Source organism: Panulirus ornatus, chromosome 20 (assembly GCF_036320965.1).
Source record: "Panulirus ornatus isolate Po-2019 chromosome 20, ASM3632096v1, whole genome shotgun sequence".
NCBI classification, from domain to species: domain Eukaryota; kingdom Metazoa; phylum Arthropoda; class Malacostraca; order Decapoda; family Palinuridae; genus Panulirus; species Panulirus ornatus.
Genome location: NC_092243.1, coordinates 40,179,984 through 40,198,759, shown reverse-complemented (window position 1 = coordinate 40,198,759; position 18,776 = coordinate 40,179,984). Strand labels below are relative to the sequence as shown.

The 18,776-nt window shown below is 42.4% G+C and overlaps 1 protein-coding gene across 2 annotated transcripts in view; it reads right to left on the bottom strand.

Annotated features, from left to right (window-relative positions):
- Nucleotides 1-18,776, bottom strand: part of Wsck (tyrosine-protein kinase Wsck) — a 61,633-nt gene that overhangs the window by 9,785 nt on the left and 33,072 nt on the right. For both annotated transcript variants that reach the window (XM_071674786.1, XM_071674787.1), the window contains exon 3: nucleotides 17,894-18,193. In XM_071674786.1, coding sequence (XP_071530887.1) covers nucleotides 17,894-18,193 — 300 coding nt within the window. The remainder of the gene's footprint in view (nucleotides 1-17,893; nucleotides 18,194-18,776) is intronic.

Below are 18,776 nucleotides of genomic sequence, written 5' to 3'. Positions count from 1 at the left end.
TATAGCAAAAAGGGAGGTAACAAGGGTAATAATGAGGCTGAAGGTAGGAAAAGCGCCTGGAGTGGATGGGAGTACAGCTGAAATGCTGAAGTATGGAGGAGAAAGTGTGATAGAGTGGATGCATCTGATATGTAATTTAGCATTGAAACAGAAAGTTGTGCCTAAGGAATGGATGAAAGCTATTATTGTTCCTATATTCAAAGGAAGCCCACCAACCAAGGTAAATGTATGAATGGAATAAGTGAATACACTCAAAATCACAAGAGGAATGTAATTCATGCATATCTAAGAAAAGCGATCAAGGTGTGCCCAACCTAGCAACCTCTACACCAAGAAGTTCGACACGTCTGGCAAATGTTAATGAATGATGGATATTCAAATACTGAATTTGATATCGTCGTGAACGATATGCTAGTGCAACGTCTTGTGGCAAATAGACAACCTCAATGTGACAGCATTACAGTTTACTACAGGAACACATTTACAGCAACATATTGAAAGGATGAGAAGTTGTGTGAGATATTGTGACCAGAAACTGCAAAGCAATTGATGAAAACAAGGATATTAGTGTGATAATATACTACAATAATCCAAAAACATTTGCTTGTAACGAACAACAACATGGTAGGTTGCTCTAAAAGTTTGAATCGTACCGAGGCAATACTGGGGACAGTCAGCCCCACCACATAAACTACATTGGACATGCAACCTGCACCCTGAGCTGTCACCTCTCACTCCACTTACAAGAGGGTGGAATCAAACAACATTATGAATAAAGCAAGGAACCAGACTAACAAGGAAGGTATAGTGAATAACACCAAAATCACTACTAGTTGCAAAGATTGGAGGAGACTACAGACATTAGAAGCCATTCACATTAGAGAGAAAGCACCTGTCATCAACATCCAGACAAACATGACCAATGCCATAAAGCTCTTTGATGGCCCGCCAATAAGATGTAAACCTAATTCTGTTTTAGGACAGATTTGAAACATCACTGACCCGCTACAAGCTACTGAGTCCACCATATCTGGACAGGAGGAACGTGGCACTGACCAATCCGGTCCTGGGTTACAAAGATGAGAGAATCAGATGAGCCTTACCTGACCTCAACTTTACATCCAGACAATAACGGTCTTGCTTGGTCCAACTTAGTGTATTTGGTGAGGGACTTTTTATATTCCTAACTTGTTCAATATTGTTCTTTTGTGTTTCCTAGATTATAAGTTCTTCTATATTTCTGTTCCCATATTTTGTATTCAGATTATAGCTCATACTACCCTTCATGATATTAATATGCTTTGCTTTTAAAGTTTCCCCTTACTTTTATGTGCTATATAGTACGTTTTTTCTAAGTGTTTCTTATCTATATTTTGTTTGAATTTTACATATCATATCCAAGTTTTATAATGCAGTTCTTTCTCTTTTTTGCACTTTCCTGATGATGCCTCTGTGAAGATGAAAGCTTGATTGAAATTAAATGGATAACTTTGGACAACTGGTGCCTAAGCACCTAACTAATGATGGAATAATACTGAGAAAATTAGAGACACAGGAAAGAAGATCAATAACTCTAGATATGATGTTATCCCTGGGGATTGGGGAGAAAGAATACTTCCCACGCATTCCCCACATGTCGTAGAAGGCAACTAAAGGGGATGGGGGGGGGGGGGGGGGGGGGGGGACAGAAACCCTCCCCTCCTTGTATTTTAACTTTCTAAAAGGGGAAACAGAAGAAGGAGTCACGTGAGGAGTGCTCATCCTCCTCAAAGGCTCAGATTGGGGTGTTTAAATGTGTGTGGATGTAACCAAGATGAGAAAAAAGGAGAGATAGGTAGTATGTTTGAGGAAAGGAACCTGGAGGTTTTGGCTCTGAGTGAAACGAAGCTAAACGGTAAAGGGGAAGAGTGGTTTGGGAATGTCTTGGGAGTAAAGTCAGGGGTTAGTGAGAGGTCAAGAGCAAGGGAAGGAGTAGCACTACTCCTGAATCAGGAGTTGTGGGAGTATGTGATAGAGTGTAAGAAAGTAAATTCTAGATTGATATGGGTAAAACTGAAAGTTGATGGAGAGAGATGGGTGATTATTGGTGCATATGCACCTGGGCATGAGAAGAAAGATCATGAGAGGCAAGTGTTTTGGGAGCAGCTGAATGAGTGTGTTAGTAGTTTTGATGCACAAGACCAGGTTATAGTGATGGGTGATTTGAATGCAAAGGTAAGTAATGTGGCAGTTGAGGGAATAATCGGTATACATGGAGTGTTCAGTGTTGTAAATGGAAATGGTGAAGAGCTTGTAGATTTATGTGCTGAAAAAGGACTGGTGATTGGGAATACCTGGTTTAAAAAGCGAGATATACATAAGTATACGAATGTAAGTAGGAGAGATGGCCAGAGAGTGTTATTGGATTACGTGTTAATTGATAGACGCACGAAAGAGAGACTTTTGGATGTTAATGTGCTGAGAGGTGCAACTGGAGGGATGTCTGATCATTATCTTGTGGAGGCGAAGGTGAAGATTTGTGGGGGTTTTCAGAAAAGAAGAGAGAATGTTAAGGTGAAGAGAGTGGTGAGAGTAAGTGAGCTTGGGAAGGAGACTTGTGTGAGGAAGTACCAGGAGAGACTGAGTACAGAATGGAAAAAGGTGAGAACAAAGGAGGTAAGGGGAGTGGGGGAGGAATGGGATGTATTTAGGGAAGCAGCGATGGCTTGCGCAAAAGATGCTTGTGGCATGAGAAGCGTGGGAGGTGCGTTGATTAGAAAAGGTAGAGTGGTGGGATGAAGAAGTAAGATTATTAGTGAAAGAGAAGAGAGAGGCATTTGGACGATTTTTGCAGGGAAAAAATGCAAATGAGTGGGAGAGGTATAAAAGAAAGAGGCAGGAGGTCAAGAGAAAGGTGCAAGAGGTGAAAAAGAGGGCAAATGAGAGTTGGGGTGAGAGAGTATCATTAAATTTCAGGGAGAATAAAAAGATGTTTTGGAAGGAGGTAAATAAAGTGCGTAAGACAAGGAAGCAAATGGGAACTTCAGTGAAGGGGGCTAATGGGGAGGTGATAACAAGTAGTGGTGATATTAGAGGGAGATGGAGTGAGTATTTTGAAGGTTTGTTGAATGTGTTTGATGATAGAGTGGCAGATATAGGGTGTTTTGGTCGAGGTGGTGTGCAAAGTGAGAGGGTTAGGGAAAATGATTTGGTAAATAGAGAAGAGGTAGTAAAAGCTTTGCGGAAGATGAAAGCCGGCAAGGCAGCAGGTTTGGATGGTATTGCAGTGGAATTTATTAAAAAAGGGGGTGACTGTATTGTTGACTGGTTGGTAAGGTTATTTAATGTATGTATGATTCATGGTGAGGTGCCTGAGGATTGGCGGAATGCTTGCATAGTGCCATTGTACAAAGACAAAGGGGATAAGAGTGAGTACTCAAATTACAGAGGTATAAGTTTGTTGAGTATTCCTGGTAAATTATATGGGAGGGTATTGATTGAGAGGGTGAAGGCATGTACAGAGCATCAGATTGGGGAAGAGCAGTGTGGTTTCAGAAGTGGTAGAGGATGTGTGGATCAGGTGTTTGCTTTGTAGAATGTATGAGAAATACGGAGAAAAGCAAATGGATTTGTATGTAGCATTTATGGGTCTGGAGAAGGCATATGATAGAGTTGATAGAGATGCTCTGTGGAAGGTTTTAAGAATATATGGTGTGGGAGGCAAGTTGTTAGAAGCAGAGAAAAGTTTTTATCGAGGATGTAAGGCATGTGTACGTGTGGAAAGTGAGGAAAGTGATTGGTTCTCAGTGAATGTAGGTTTGCGGCAGGGGTGTGTGATGTCTCCATGGTTGTTTAATTTGTTTATGGATGGGGTTGTTCGGGATGTGAATGCAAGAGCTTTGGAGAGGGGCAAGTATGCAGTCTGTTGTGGATGAGAGAGCTTGGGAAGTGAGTCAGTTGTTGTTCGCTGATGATACAGTGCTGGTGGCTGATTTATGTAAGAAACTGCAGAAGCTGGTGACTGAGTTTGGTAAAGTGTGTGAAAGAAGAAAGTTAAGAGTAAATGTGAATAAGAGCAAGGTTATTAGGTACAGTAGGGTTGAGGGTCAAGCCAGTTGGGAGGTAAGTTTGAATGGAGAAAAACTGGAGGAAGTGAAGTGTTTAAGATATCTGGGAGTGGATCTGGCAGCGAATGGAACCATGGAAGCGGAAGTGAATCATAGGGTGGGGGAGGGGGCGAAAATTCTGGGAGCATTAAAGGATGTTTGGAAGTCGAGAACATTATCTCGGAAAGCAAAAATGGGTATGTTTGAAGGAATAGTGGTTCCAATAATGTTGTATGGTTGTGAGGCGTGGGCTATGAATAGAGATGTGCGCAGGAAGGTGGATGTGGTGGAAATGAGATGTTTGAGGACAATATGTGGTGTGAGGTGGTTTGATCAAGTAAGTAATGTAAGGGTAAGAGAGATGTGTGGAAATAAAAAGAGTGTGGCTGAGAGAGCAGAAGAGGGTGTTTTGAAATGGTTTGGTCACATGGAGAGAATGAGTGAGGAAAGATTGACAAAGAGGATATATGTGTCAGAGGTGGAGGGAACGAGAAGTGGGAGACCAAATTGGAGGTGGAAAGATGGAGTGAAAAAGATTTTGAGTGATCGGGGCCTGAACATGCAGGAGGGTGAAAGGCGTGCAAGGAATAGAGTGAATTGGAACGATGTGGTATACCGGGGTCGACGTGCTGTCAATGGATTGAACCAGGGCATGTGAAGCGTCTGGGGTAAACCATGGAAAGTTGTGTGGGGCCTGGATGTGGAAAGGGAGGTGTGGTTTCGGTGCATTATTACATGACAGCTAGAGACTGAGTGTGAACAAATGGGGCCTTTGGTGTCTTTTCCTAGCGCTACCTCACACACATGAGATGGGAGGGGGTTGTTATTCCATGTGTGGCGGGGTGGCGATGGGAACAAATAAAGGCAGTCAGTATGAATTGTGTACATGTGTATATTTGTATATGTCTGTGTGTGTATATATATGTGTAGATTGAGATATATAGGTATGTATATTTGCGTGTGTGGACGTGTATGTATATACATGAGTATGTGGGCGGGTTGGGCCATTCTTTTGTTTCCTTGCGCTACCTCGCTAACGCGGGTGACAGCAACAAAGCAAAATAATAAATTTTTTTTTTTTTTGCTTTGTCACTGTCTCCCGCATTTGTGAGGTAGCGCAAGGAAACATACGAAAGAAATGGCCCAACCCACCCACATACACAATGTATATACATACACGACCACACAAGCAAATATACATACCTATACATCTCAATGTACACATATATATACACACACAGACACATACATATATACCCATGCACACAATTCACACTGTCTGCCTTTATTCATTCCCATTGCCACCTCGCCACACATGGAATACCATCCCCCTCCCCCCTCATGTGTGCGAGGTAGCACTAGGAAAAGACAACAAAGGCCCCATTCGTTCACACTCAGTCTCTAGTTGTCATGCAATAATGCCCGAAACCACAGCTCCCTTTCCACATCCAGGCCCCACACAACTTTCCATGGTTTACCCCAGACGCTTCACATGCCCTGATTCAATCCACTGACAGCATGTCAACCCCGGTATACCACATTGATCCAATTCACTCTATTCCTTGCCCTCCTTTCACCCTCCTGCATGTTCAGGCCCCGATCACACAAAATCTTTTTCACTCCATCTTTCCACCTCCAATTTGGTCTCCCACTTCTCCTCGTTCCCTCCACCTCCGACACATATATCCTCTTGGTCAATCGTTCCTCACTCATTCTCTCCATGTGCCCAAACCATTTCAAAACACCCTCTTCTGCTCTCTCAACCACACTCTTTTTATTTCCACACATCTCTCTTACCCTTACATTACCTACTCGATCAAACCACCTCACACCACACATTGTCCTCAAACATCTCATTTCCAACACATCCACCCTCCTGCGCACAACTCTATCCATAGCCCACGCCTCGCAACCATACAACATTGTTGGAACCACTATTCCTTCAAACATACCCATTTTTGCTTTCTGAGATAATGTTCTCGACTTCCACACATTCTTCAAGGCTCCCAGGATTTTCGCCCCTCCCCCACCCTATGATTCGCTTCCGCTTCCATGGTTCCATCCGCTGCCATATCCACTCCCAGATATCTAAAACACTTTACTTCCTCCAGTTTTTCTCCATTCAAACTTACCTCCCAATTGACTTGACCCTCAACCCTACTGTACCTAATAACCTTGCTCTTATTCACATTTACTCTTAACTTTCTTCTTTCACACACTTTACCAAACTCAGTCACCAGCTTCTGCAGTTTCTCACATGAATCAGCCACCAGCGCTGTATCATCAGCGAACAACAACTGACTCACTTCCCAAGCTCTCTCATCCACAACAGACTTCATACTTGCCCCTCTTTCCAAAACTCTTGCATTCACCTCCCTAACAACCCCATCCATAAACAAATTAAACAACCACGGAGACATCACACACCCCTGCCGCAAACCTACATTCACTGAGAACCAATCAATTTCCTCTCTTCCTACACGTACACATGCCTTACATCCTCGATAAAAACTTTTCACTGCTTCTAACAACTTGCCTCCCACACCATATATTCTTAATACCTTCCACAGAGCATCTCTATCAACTCTATCATATGCCTTCTCCAGATCCATAAATGCTACATACAAATCCATTTGCTTTTCTCCGTATTTCTCACATACATTCTTCAAAGCAAACACCTGATCCACACATCCTCTACCACTTCTGAAACCACACTGCTCTTCCCCAATCTGATGCTCTGTACATGCCTTCACCCTCTCAATCAATACCCTCCCATATAATTTACCAGGAATACTCAACAAACTTATACCTCTGTACAATGGCACTATGCACGCATTCCGCCAATCCTCAGGCACCTTACCATGAGTCATACATACATTAAATAACTTTACCAACCAGTCAACAATACAGTCACCCCCTTTTTTAATAAATTCCACTGCAATACCATCCAAACCTGCTGCCTTGCCGGCTTTCATCTTCTGCAAAGCTTTTACTACCTCTTCTCTGTTTACCAAATCATTTTCCCTAACCCTCTCACTTTGCATACCACCTCGACCAAAACACCCTATATCTGCCACTCTATCATCAAACACATTCAACAAACCTTCAAAATACTCACTCCATCTCCTTCTCACATCACCACTACTTGTTATTACCTCCCCATTTGCGCCCTTCACTGAAGTTCCCATTTGCTCCCTTGTCTTACGCACTTTATTTACCTCCTTCCAGAGCATCTTTTTATTCTCCCTAAAATTTAATGATACTCTCTCACCCCAACTCTCATTTGCCCTCTTTTTCACCTCTTGCACCTTTCTCTTGACCTCCTGTCTCTTTCTTTTATACATCTCCCACTCAATTGCATTTTTTCCCTGCAAAAATCGTCCAAATGCCTCTCTCTTCTCTTTCACTAATAATCTTACTTCTTCATCCCACCACTCACTACCCTTTCTAATCAACCCACCTCCCACTCTTCTCATGCCACAAGCATCTTTTGCGCAATCCATCACCTGATTCCCTAAATACATCCCATTCCTCCTCCACTCCCCTTACTTCCATTGTTCTCACCTTTTTCCATTCTGTACTCAGTCTCTCCTGGTACTTCCTCACACAAGTCTCCTTCCCAAGCTCACTTACTCTCACCACCCTCTTCACCCCAACATTCACTCTTCTTTTCTGAAAACCCATACAAATCTTCACCTTCGCCTCCACAAGATAATGATCAGACATCCCTCCAGCTGCACCTCTCAGCACATTAACATCCAAAAGTCTTTCTTTCGCGCGCCTGTCAATTAACACGTAATCCAATAATGCTCTCTGGTCATCTCTCCTACTTACATACGTATACTTATGTATATCTCGCTTTTTAAACAAGGTATTCCCAATCACCAGTCCTTTTTCAGCACATAAATCTACAGGCTCTTCACCATTTCCATTCACAACACTGAACACCCCATGTATACCAATTATTCCCTCAACTGCCACATTACTCACCTTCGCATTCAAATCACCCAGCACTATAACCCGGTCTCGTGCATCAAAATCACTAACACACTCATTCAGCTGCTCCCAAAACACTTGCCTCTCATGGTCTTTCTTCTCATGCCCAGGTGCATATGCACCAATAATCACCCATCTCTCTCCATCAACTTTCAGTTTTACCCGTATTAATCGAGAATTTACTTTCTTACATTCTATCACATACTCCCACAACTCCTGTTTCAGGAGTACTGCTACTCCTACCCTTGCTCTTGTCCTCTCACTAACCCCTGACTTTACTCCCAAGACATTCCCAAACCACTCTTCCCCTTTACCCTTGAGCTTCATTTCACTCAGAGCCAAAACATCCAGGTTCCTTTCCTCAAACATACTACCTATCTCTCCTTTTTTCACATCTTGGTTACATCCACATAAATTTAGACACCCCAGTCTGAGCCTTCGAGGAGGATGAGCACTCCCCGCGTGACTCCTTCTGTTTCCCATTTTAGAAAGTTAAAAATACAAGGAGGGGAGGATTTCAATTATATGTGCATTTAAGAAAACCTGCTCCCAGTTTACACTAATATTTTTTTTTTTTTTTTCATACTATTCGATATTTCCCGCGATAACAAGGTAGCGTTAAGAACAGAGGACTGGGCCTTTGAGGGAATACCCTCACCTGGCCCCCTTCTCTGTTCCTTCTTTTGGAAAATTAAAATAAAAAAATGAGAGGGGAGGATTTCCAGCCCCCCTAATATATACTAATATATACATATATATTATACTTGGTGATTGGGGAGAAAGAATACTTCCCATGCTTCCCAGCATGTTGTATAAGGCGACTAAAGGGGACGGGAGAGTGGGGCTAGAAACCCTCCCCTCCTTGTATTTTAACTTTCTAAAAGGGGAAACAGAAGGAGGAGTCATGCAGGAAGTGATCATCCTCCTTGAGGGCTCAGACTGAGGTGTCCAAATGAGTGTGGATGTAACCAAGGTGAGAAAAAAAGGAGAGATAGGTAGTATGTTTGAGGAAAGGAACCTGAATGTTTTGGCTCTGAGAGAAACGAAGCTCAAGGGTAAAGGGGAAGAGTGGTTTGGGAATGTCTTGGGAGTAAAGTCAGGGGTTGGTGAGAGGACAAGAGCAAAGAAAGGAGTAGCACTACTCCTGTAGCAGGAGTTGTGGGAATATGTGATAGAGTGTAACAATTTCAACTCTACATTGATATGGGTAAAACTGAAAGTGAATGGAGAGAGATGGGTGATTATTGGTGCCTATGCACCTAGGCTTGAGAAGAAAGATCATGAGAGGCAAGTGTTTTGGGAGCAGTTGAGTGAGTGTGTTAGCTTTAATGCACGAGACCGGGTTATAGTGATGGGTGATTTGAATGCAAAGGTGAGTAATGTGGCAGTTGAGGGTATAATTGGTGTACATGGGGTGTTCAGTGTTGTAAATGGAAATGGTGAAGAGACTGTAGATTTATGTGCTGAAAAAGGACTGGTGATTGAGAATACCTGGTTTAAAAAGAGCCTTGAAAAATGTGTGGAAGTCGAGAACATTATCCCGGAAAGCAAAAATGGGTATGTTTGAAGGAATAGTAGTTCCAACAATGTTGTATGGTTGCGAGGCGTGGGCTATGGATAGAGTTGTGCGCAGGAGGATGGATGTGCTGGAAATGAGATGTTTGAGGACAATGTGTGGTGTGAGGTGGTTTGATCGAGTAAGTAACGTAAGGGTAAGAGAGATGTGTGGAAATAAAAAGAGCGTGGTTGAGAGAGCAGAAGAGGGTGTTTTGAAATGGTTTGGGCACATGGAGAGAATGAGTGAGGAAAGATTGACCAAGAGGATATATGTGTCGGAGGTGGAGGGAACGAGGAGAAGAGGGAGACCAAATTGGAGGTGGAAAGATGGAGTGAAAAGGATTTTGTGTGATCGGGGCCTGAGCATGCAGGAGGGTGAAAGGAGGGCAAGGAATAGAGTGAATTGGAGCGATGTGGTATACAGGGGTTGACGTGCTGGCAGTGGATTGAATCAAGGCATGTGAAGCGTCCGGGGTAAACCATGGAAAGCTGTGTAGGTATGTATATTTCCGTGTGTGGACGTGTGTATGTACATGTGTATGGGGGGGGGTTGGGCCATTTCTTTCGTCTGTTTCCTTGCGCTACCTCGCAAACGCGGGAGACAGCGACAAAGTATAAAAAAAAAAAAAAAAAAAAAAAATACATAAGTATACACATATAAGTAGGAGAGGTGGCCAGACAGCATTCTTGGATTATGTGTTAATTGATCGGCGCATGAAAGAGATACTTTTGGATGTAAATGTGTTGAAAGGGGCAACTGGAGGGATATCTGGTCATTATCTTGTGGAGGCGAAGGTGAAGATATGTAGAGGTTTTCGGAAAAGAAGAGAGAATGTTGGGGTGAAGAGAGTGGTGAGAGTAAGTGAGCCTGGAAAGGAGAATTGTGTGAGGAAGTATCAGGAGAGATTGAGTGCAGAATGGAAAAAGGTGAGAGCAAATGACGTAAGGGGAGTGGGGGAGGAATGGGATGTATTTAGGGAAGCAGTGATGGCTTGCACAAAGGATGCCTGTGGCATAAGAAAGGTGGGAGGTGGGCAGATTAGAAAGGGTTGTGAGTGGTGGGATGAAGAAGTAAGATTATTTGTGAAAGAGAAGAGAGAGGCATTTTGACGATTTTTGCAGGGAGATGGTGCAAATGACTGGGAGATGTATAAAAGAAAGAGGCAAGAGGTCAAGAGGAAGGTGCAAGAAGTGAAAAAAAAGGGCAAATGAGAGTTGGGGTGAGATGGCATCATTAAATTTTAGGGAGGATAAAAGGAAGTGTGACTGAGTGTAAGAAAGTAAACTCTAGATTGATATGGGTAAAACTGAAAGTGGATGGAGAGAGATGGGTCATTGTTGGTCCCTGTGCACCTGGGCATGAGAAGAGGGATCATGAGAGGCAAGTGTTTTGGGAGCAGCTGAGTTAGTGTGTTAGCAGTTTTGATGCACGAGACCAGGTTATACTGATGGGTGATTTGGGTGCAAAGGTGGGTGGTGTGGCATTTGAGGGAATGATTGGTGTGCATGGGGTGTCTGGTGTTGTAAATGGAAGTGGTGATGAGCTTGTGGATTTGTGTGCTGAGGGAGGACTGGTGATTGGGAATACCTGGTTTGGAGAGAGAGATGTACATGAGTGTGTGTGTGTAGGTGGGAGAGATGGCCAGAGAGCATTGTTGGATTGCACGTTGGTTGATGGGCGTGTGAAAGAGGGAATTTTGGATGTTTATGTGCTGAGAGGTGCAACTGGAGGGGTGTCTGATCATTGTCTTGTGGAGGCAAGGGTAAAGATTTGTAGAGATTTTCAGAGGGGAGGAGAGAGTGTTGGGGTGGTAAGAGTGATGAGAGTGGGTGAGCTTGGGAAGGAGACATGTGTGAGGAAGTGCCAGGAGAGGCTGAGTGCAGAACGGAAGGGGGTGAGGGCACTGGACGTGGGGGGAGTGGGAGAGGAATGGGATGTGTTTGGGGAAGCAGTGATGGCTTGTGCAAAAGATGCTTGTGGCATGGGAAAGGTAGGTGGGCAGATTGGAGAGGGTGGTTAGTGGTGGGATGAAGTGGAATTGTTGGTGAAAGGGATGAGAGGGGCATTTGGTTGATTTTTGTGGGGAAGTAGTGCAAATGACTGGGAGATGTATGAAAGAGGGAGGCAGGAGGTTAAGAAAGGTGCAAGAGGTGAAAAAGAGGGCAAATGAGAGTTGGGGTGAGAGAGTAGGTTAAAGAGAGGGCAAATGAGAGTTGGGGTGAGAGTATCATTAAATTTTAGGGAGAGCAGAAAGATGTTTTGGAAGGAGTGCTTGGGACAGAAGAACAAATGGGAACATTGGCAAGGGGGGGTAATGGGGAGGTGGTAGCAAGTGGTGGTGATGTGAGGAGATGGCGTGAGTATTTTGAAGGTATGTTGAATGTGTCTGATGATAGAGTAGCAGATGTAAGGTGTTTTGGTTGAGGTGGCGTGCGAAGCAAGAGGGTCGGGAAGAATGATTTGGTAAACAGAGAAGAGGTAGTGAAAGCTTTGCAGAAGATGAAAGCTGGCAAGGCAGCTGGTTTGGATGATACTGCAGTGGAATTTATTAAAAAAGGGGGTGACTATGTTGTTGACTGGTTGGTGAGGATATTCAATGTATGTATGGCTCATGGTAAAGTGATTGAGGACTGGCAGAATGCATGCATAGTGCCATTGTACAAAGGCAAAGAGGATATAGGTGAGTGCTCAAATTACAGAGGTATAAGTATGTTGAGTACTCCTGGGAAATTCTATGGGAGGACATTGATTGAGAGGGTGAAGGCATGTACAGAGCATCAGATTGGGAAAGAGCAGTGTGGTTTCATAAGTGGTAGAGGATGTGTGGATCAGGTTTTTGCTTTGAAGAATGTATGAGAAATACTTAGAAAAACAAAAGGATTTGTATGTAGCATTTATGGATCTGGAAAAGGCATATGATAGAGTTGATAAGAGATGCTCTGTGGAAGGTATTAAGAGTATATAGTGTGGGAGGCAAGTTGTTACAAGCAGTGAAAAGTTTTACCAAGGATGTAAGGCATGAGCACGAGTAGAAAGAGAGGAAAGTGATTGGTTCCCAGAGAGTGTTAGTTTACTTATATTTACTTATATTTCTCTTGTGTCTCCCCGATGATGTGATTATTACATGAAAGTGCACTTGGGAACTTATCGTGTTTCATTTTCCCCATGGACTCATAGGAATACATATACATATATACACACACACATATTCATGCATGCTGCCTTCATCTATTCCTGCCGTCACCCCACCACACATGAAATGACACCCTTCTCACCGTGTGCATGCGAGGTAGCGCTAGGAAAGGATGACAAAGGCCACATTTGTTCACACTCACTCTCTAGCTGTCATGTATAATGCACCGTAACCACAGCTCCCTTTCCACATCCAGGCCCCACAAAACTTTCCATGGTTTACCTGAAACGCTTCACATGCCCTGGTTCAATCTACTGACAGCACATCAACCCCGGTATACCTCATCGTTCCAATTCACTTAATTCCTTACAAACCTTTCACCCTCCTGTATGTTCAGGTCCCGATCGCTCAAAATCTTTTTCACTCCATCTTTCCACCTCCAATTTGGTCTCCCACTTCTCGTTCCCTCCACCTCTGACACATTGTCCTCTTTGTCAATGTTTCCTCACTCATTCTCTCCAAGTGACCAAACCATTTCAAAACACCCTCTTCTGCTCTCTCAACCACACTCTTTTTATTACCACACATCTCTCTTACCCTTTCATTACTTACTCGATCAAACCACCTCACACCATGTATTGTCCTTAAACATCTCATTTCCAACATATCCACCCGCCTCTGCACAACCCTATCTATTGCCCATGCCTCACAACCATAAAACATTGTTGGGACCAAAATTCCTTCAAACATACCCATTTTTGCTTTCTGAGATAATGTTCTCGCCTTCCACACATTCTTCATTGCTCCCAGAACCTTTGCCCCCTCCCCCATATATATATACACATATACTTACATATAAACCCCCATACATGCACATATACATACCAACATATTCCATACACATACATATATACACAAGTACATATTCATGCTTGCCTTCATTCATTCCCGGCGCCACCCCACCCCACAGGAAACAGCATCGCCTTCCCCTGTGTCAGTGAGGAAATACCAGGAAAACAGACAAAAAAGGCCACATTCCTTCACACTCAGTCCCAAGCTGTCATGTGTAATGCACCGAAACCACAGCTCCCTACTCACATCCAGGCCCTATAGACCTTTCCAAGGTTTGTCCCAAAAGTTTCACACACCCTGGTTGAGTCCACTGGCAGCATGTCAACCCAGTATACCACACTTCCAATTCACTCTATTCCTAGCATCCCTCTCACCCTTCTGCATGTTCAGGCCCCGATCACTCAAAATCTTTTTCACTCCATAACCTTCCACCTCCAATTTAGTCTCCTGCTTCTCCTTGATCCCTCCACCTCTGACATATGTATCCTCTTTGTCAACCTTTCCTCACTCATTCGCTCCATATATCCAAAACATTTCAATACACCCACTTTTGCTCTCTCAACCACACTCTTTAAATTGCCACACATCTCTCTTATCCTTTCATTACTTACTTGATCAAACCACCTCACAACACATACTGTCCTATAACATGTAAATTCCAACACATCACCCTCCTCCTACAACCCTATCTACAGCCCATGACTTGCAACCTTAAAATATTGTTGGAACTACTATTCCTTCAAACATACCCATTTTTGCTCCAAGATTACGTTCTCTCTTTCCACACATTTTTCATCATTTCCTGAACCTTCACCCTCTCCCCCACCCAATGCTTCACTTCCACTTCCATGGTTCCATTTGCTGCTAAGTCCACTTCAAGATATCTAAAACACTTCACTTCCAATTTTTCTCCATTCAAACTCACATCTCAACTAACCTGTCCCTCAACCCCACTGAACCTAATAACCTTGTTCTTATTCACATTTACTCTCAACCTTATCCTTTCATACCCTTTTCTAAACAGTCACCAACCTCTGCAGTTTCTTACTCGAATCAGCCACCAGTGTTGTTTCATCGGCAAAGAACAAATGACACTTCCCAAGTACTCTCATCCCCAACAAACAGCATACTTGCCCCTCTGTCCAAAACTCTTGCATTTAGCTCCCTAACCACCCCATCCATAAACATATAAAACAACCATGAGGACATCACACATCCCTACCACGGACCGACCTTCACTGGGAATCAATCACTCTTCCAATCTAGAGGTGGGGATTAAAAACAACATTAACACAAGATCTGGGTTCATCTGCTGGTCATGTCATGCAGTAGAGATTGCTGTGAACAGGGTGGAGGCAGCAGGGCAAGCAATCCATTCAGAGAGCAACACACCAAGGTGTCCAACCAGGGCATATGAACCAGGATGGAGTGATCAGGAAAAAACCACTGAAAGGTTTGTGAGGCCTGAGTGTTGACAGAAATCTCTGACTTCTGTGCCTTATAGATTACAGTTAAAGTGTGGCTATGAGCAAATAAGGCCATTTCTTTGTCTGTTCCTGGCATTACTTTACTGAGGTGGAAGATGGAGAACGACTGTGAAACAAAAGAATGAAATCATGCACGAAAAGAAACATAACTACTTACAAAGATAAGGTGCATCCATGCTACTTTCACAAGCCTTTCTCCACCCACTCAACACCCTTCTACATCAACATGGAAAAAGTATACTAATTTTGGGGTATTTTCTTTTTATGAATTGCTATACAGACACTGTATGAAAAAAAATCTTTTTCACAGAGAGGAATGAACCAGGGAAGGAATACCATTGCTTGGGTTAAATTCCTACACACAATTCAATCCAAAAATTAAATGAAAGCCTCCACACGGAGGGGTATGAATATAACAAAAACTATTTTAATCAGCAAAGATGGTTCCTTCTGAGTGTGACTTTTCCTTGTTTTATAACACTAGAAGCTAACTTTATTCTGGAAACTTAACTTTTGTGGGGAAACACTCATAACCCACACCAGTAAAACTTGCTGTCATCCACATAGTCTTGTGTGTATAATGCATTCTTAGCCTTTGGTCTTGCAGATTTTCCAATTACTGCAATCTGAGTTTGAATGTCTGTATTAATGCAGCAATTTAACATGTCAGTACATTGAGTACAGTCAACCTATCAACAATTTTCTTCAAACAATTTGCCATGGGATGAGATGGCAAACATTTACAGAACAACCCAGTTTCTTACATGTTGTATACTTGCTCTGGTAACAAAGTGTTCTCTCAGACTTTCTCAAACAACAAAATACCATACCCATTTTCAATTATGGCATCTGCTAATGTATTTTCTCCCACAGTGTTAAGTAAAAATATGCCAGGTTACTTATCACTATTCTCCTACGACTCCATTTCCAGATAGAAGTCCTTGGCTTTTGCCTGCAAAAAAGCACCCACTACGATTTGAGCTAATAACTGAGCCTGTTTAAACAATTTTCATCATCAATACTACAAGTCCCTGCTTCTCATACTGCATTCCACTCCTATCTATCATGATTGGAAGATTGTGTATGTATACAAGCCTTCATAACTCCTTACTGTTCTTTTTTCAGAAATATACATACAACACAGACCAAGATCATAACACTCCAATGATAACATCATCCATATAGAGATCTGCTTTATCCTTCTGTCAACGCAGATCTCTTGCACTCCTTAGACATATGAAAACCTTCATCATTTGATAAAGCAGTCTAAGGACTCAAGATGATTGCAACACAGTGAGTATAAGTTACAGCACTCCTTAGAGAAATGAAAACTTTCATCATTTAATAAAGCAGTCTATGGACTCAAGATAAGTGCAACACAGTGTGTATAAGTTACAGTGTAAGAAGAAAAACTAAATATACAGATGCACAACACAACCAGAGAGGCATGCAGTGTGTTAGTGCTAACAAGGTGAGGGGAAGAAACCCATGCTCTCTCCATGCGCCTCTGTTGAAGACCTGCAACAATAAACTCTTGACTTCTGCACTCATGATCTTACATCTGGCATCCCTCCACCACAAAAATGTGGATATGTGAGATCTGTGCACAGTGGAATAACCAACATTTGAGACAGCACTGTATATCCCCAAGATTTAAGATGATCCTCACCATGATTTCACCAAGTATTCTTTTGTGTCTTCCCAACTCAATAACCCCACTCATCCAAAGTATTTGTACTCTGACATTTACTTTCATTCCTAGTAATTCCTAGTTTCTTGCATCTCAGGTCTTTCAAGTTCCCCCGGCCTTTCTCTCCCAAAGTATGTACTTTTCCTCGCAAGTCTTTTACACTCCCTCTCTCACAAATTCATTTAAGCATTTCAAGTTCTTTGTTACCTTCTATCATTTGCCTTTTGAGATCTCTGATTTTTTTGTTCAGCTGATACATTTGCCCTAGCATACTAGGTCTGTCTCTATATCCACTAGATAAATGTCTTGATGTATCTTTTGGATTATTTTGAACATCTTCTCCATACATCCAAGGTCCCTTCATCATACCTAGCTTTTGTTTTCTCACTTTACCTTCATTCCGTGGTTTCTTACTTTCAATCCCTTTAAAATATCATTCATCTAGTCTCTTATAACCAGGCTTTATCCCCATTTTCATGTAAAATTACCTGTATCCTGTAATACCTGAAAGATTAAGTCTTGATCATTTGGAACACTTATTTCTAACAACTGAAAGTCTTATAATTTGGACCAATAATTTCTATCAGTATGGGTATGAGAGTGTCTGAAGGAGATTGTGGTTTGGTGTAGTTTCAAGTCAGTTGGTATTGTCTGGTGGGTGGGAAAAAGAGTTGGTGAAGGTATGGCTGTGAATAACAGATGTGCTATGGTGGATGGGTGGGTGGCAGCATTTATGGGAGGATATTGGAGTGGATGGTTGAGGGCCTGCATTAGTCTGGGTTGGTGGCAATGGGACAGGTGGGTTTGGATGAAGGGTAAACTTAGAATGATGGGGAAAGTGGGTTAGTTAACTAGTGTGGGCTCCACTGTACTGGTGAAAGGATGGATAAGTGTTGGTTTCTGTAAGAATAAGCGATCTAATGGGTAAGAAATGTACAATGGTGGGAGGGTAGGTAGGTCAGTTTGGATTGGTGTATGGGTGATCAGGTTTGTGAAAGTATATGAAGAAAACAGATACTGTGCACAATAAGTTTTGAACAAAATTAAGTAACCATATTAAGTCAACATCAGTTATCCTACTAAACCACTAACCTGGCTTTCAAGAAGAGTGGAAAACCTTCGGTTCTTCTCAGCATACACAGGGTAGTGCTGGACGGCACGGCTCTCCACTAACTGAGTTTTAAGAGTTGCTGTTTCATACTCAAAAGCCACAGAAATGACATTAAGTTCCTCCATCAGACCCAACAGAGAGATGATATGAGGATGAGAACCAATTCGTATGTGAGCATCAAACTCACGAAGCATTTGTGTCTTGCGACTCCCATCTAGAGAATCATCTGCAATCCTTTGGACTAACACATTCTTCTGATTCCCTTTGCTGATTACCACACCCTGTAGGAAATGATTAATAAGGTTATCCTATGGAAATAAAGAATGTTTCCCCTTCTTAACATCATAATAATCGTGATGCATGAGAAACACATTTTTCAATATACTCCTAACAACAAGGGATTAAGATTTACAAATACAGGTACCACACATTCTACTTAAAGACTGAATAAAAAACCAAGAATGGGCCTACAACACAATAATGAGCTACTGATACAACAATGAAACAAATGAAAGGATTCTTTTCCATCAATATGTTTCTTTTCATATTTCTTATCCTTTATAAGAGACACATCACTCATGGAAGATTCATTATGCTGCACAAAGGTAATTTGAGGTGTACTGTACATTAACTCATTACTGAAGTAAATCCATGCTGTTTCACATAATAAGTAAGGAGGCTCAATGTTCATATGGGGTAGGGGAGATAGAATTCCACCTCCATATTCTTGCATGTCATACCAGGCAACTAAATGGGGTAGGAATAGGGGGCTGGGACTCAATGCCTTCTTGTATTTCAATTCTTAAAAGACGGCACACAGAAAGGAGCCAATAAGGCAGTGCTAATCCTCCTCAAAGGCTCTGG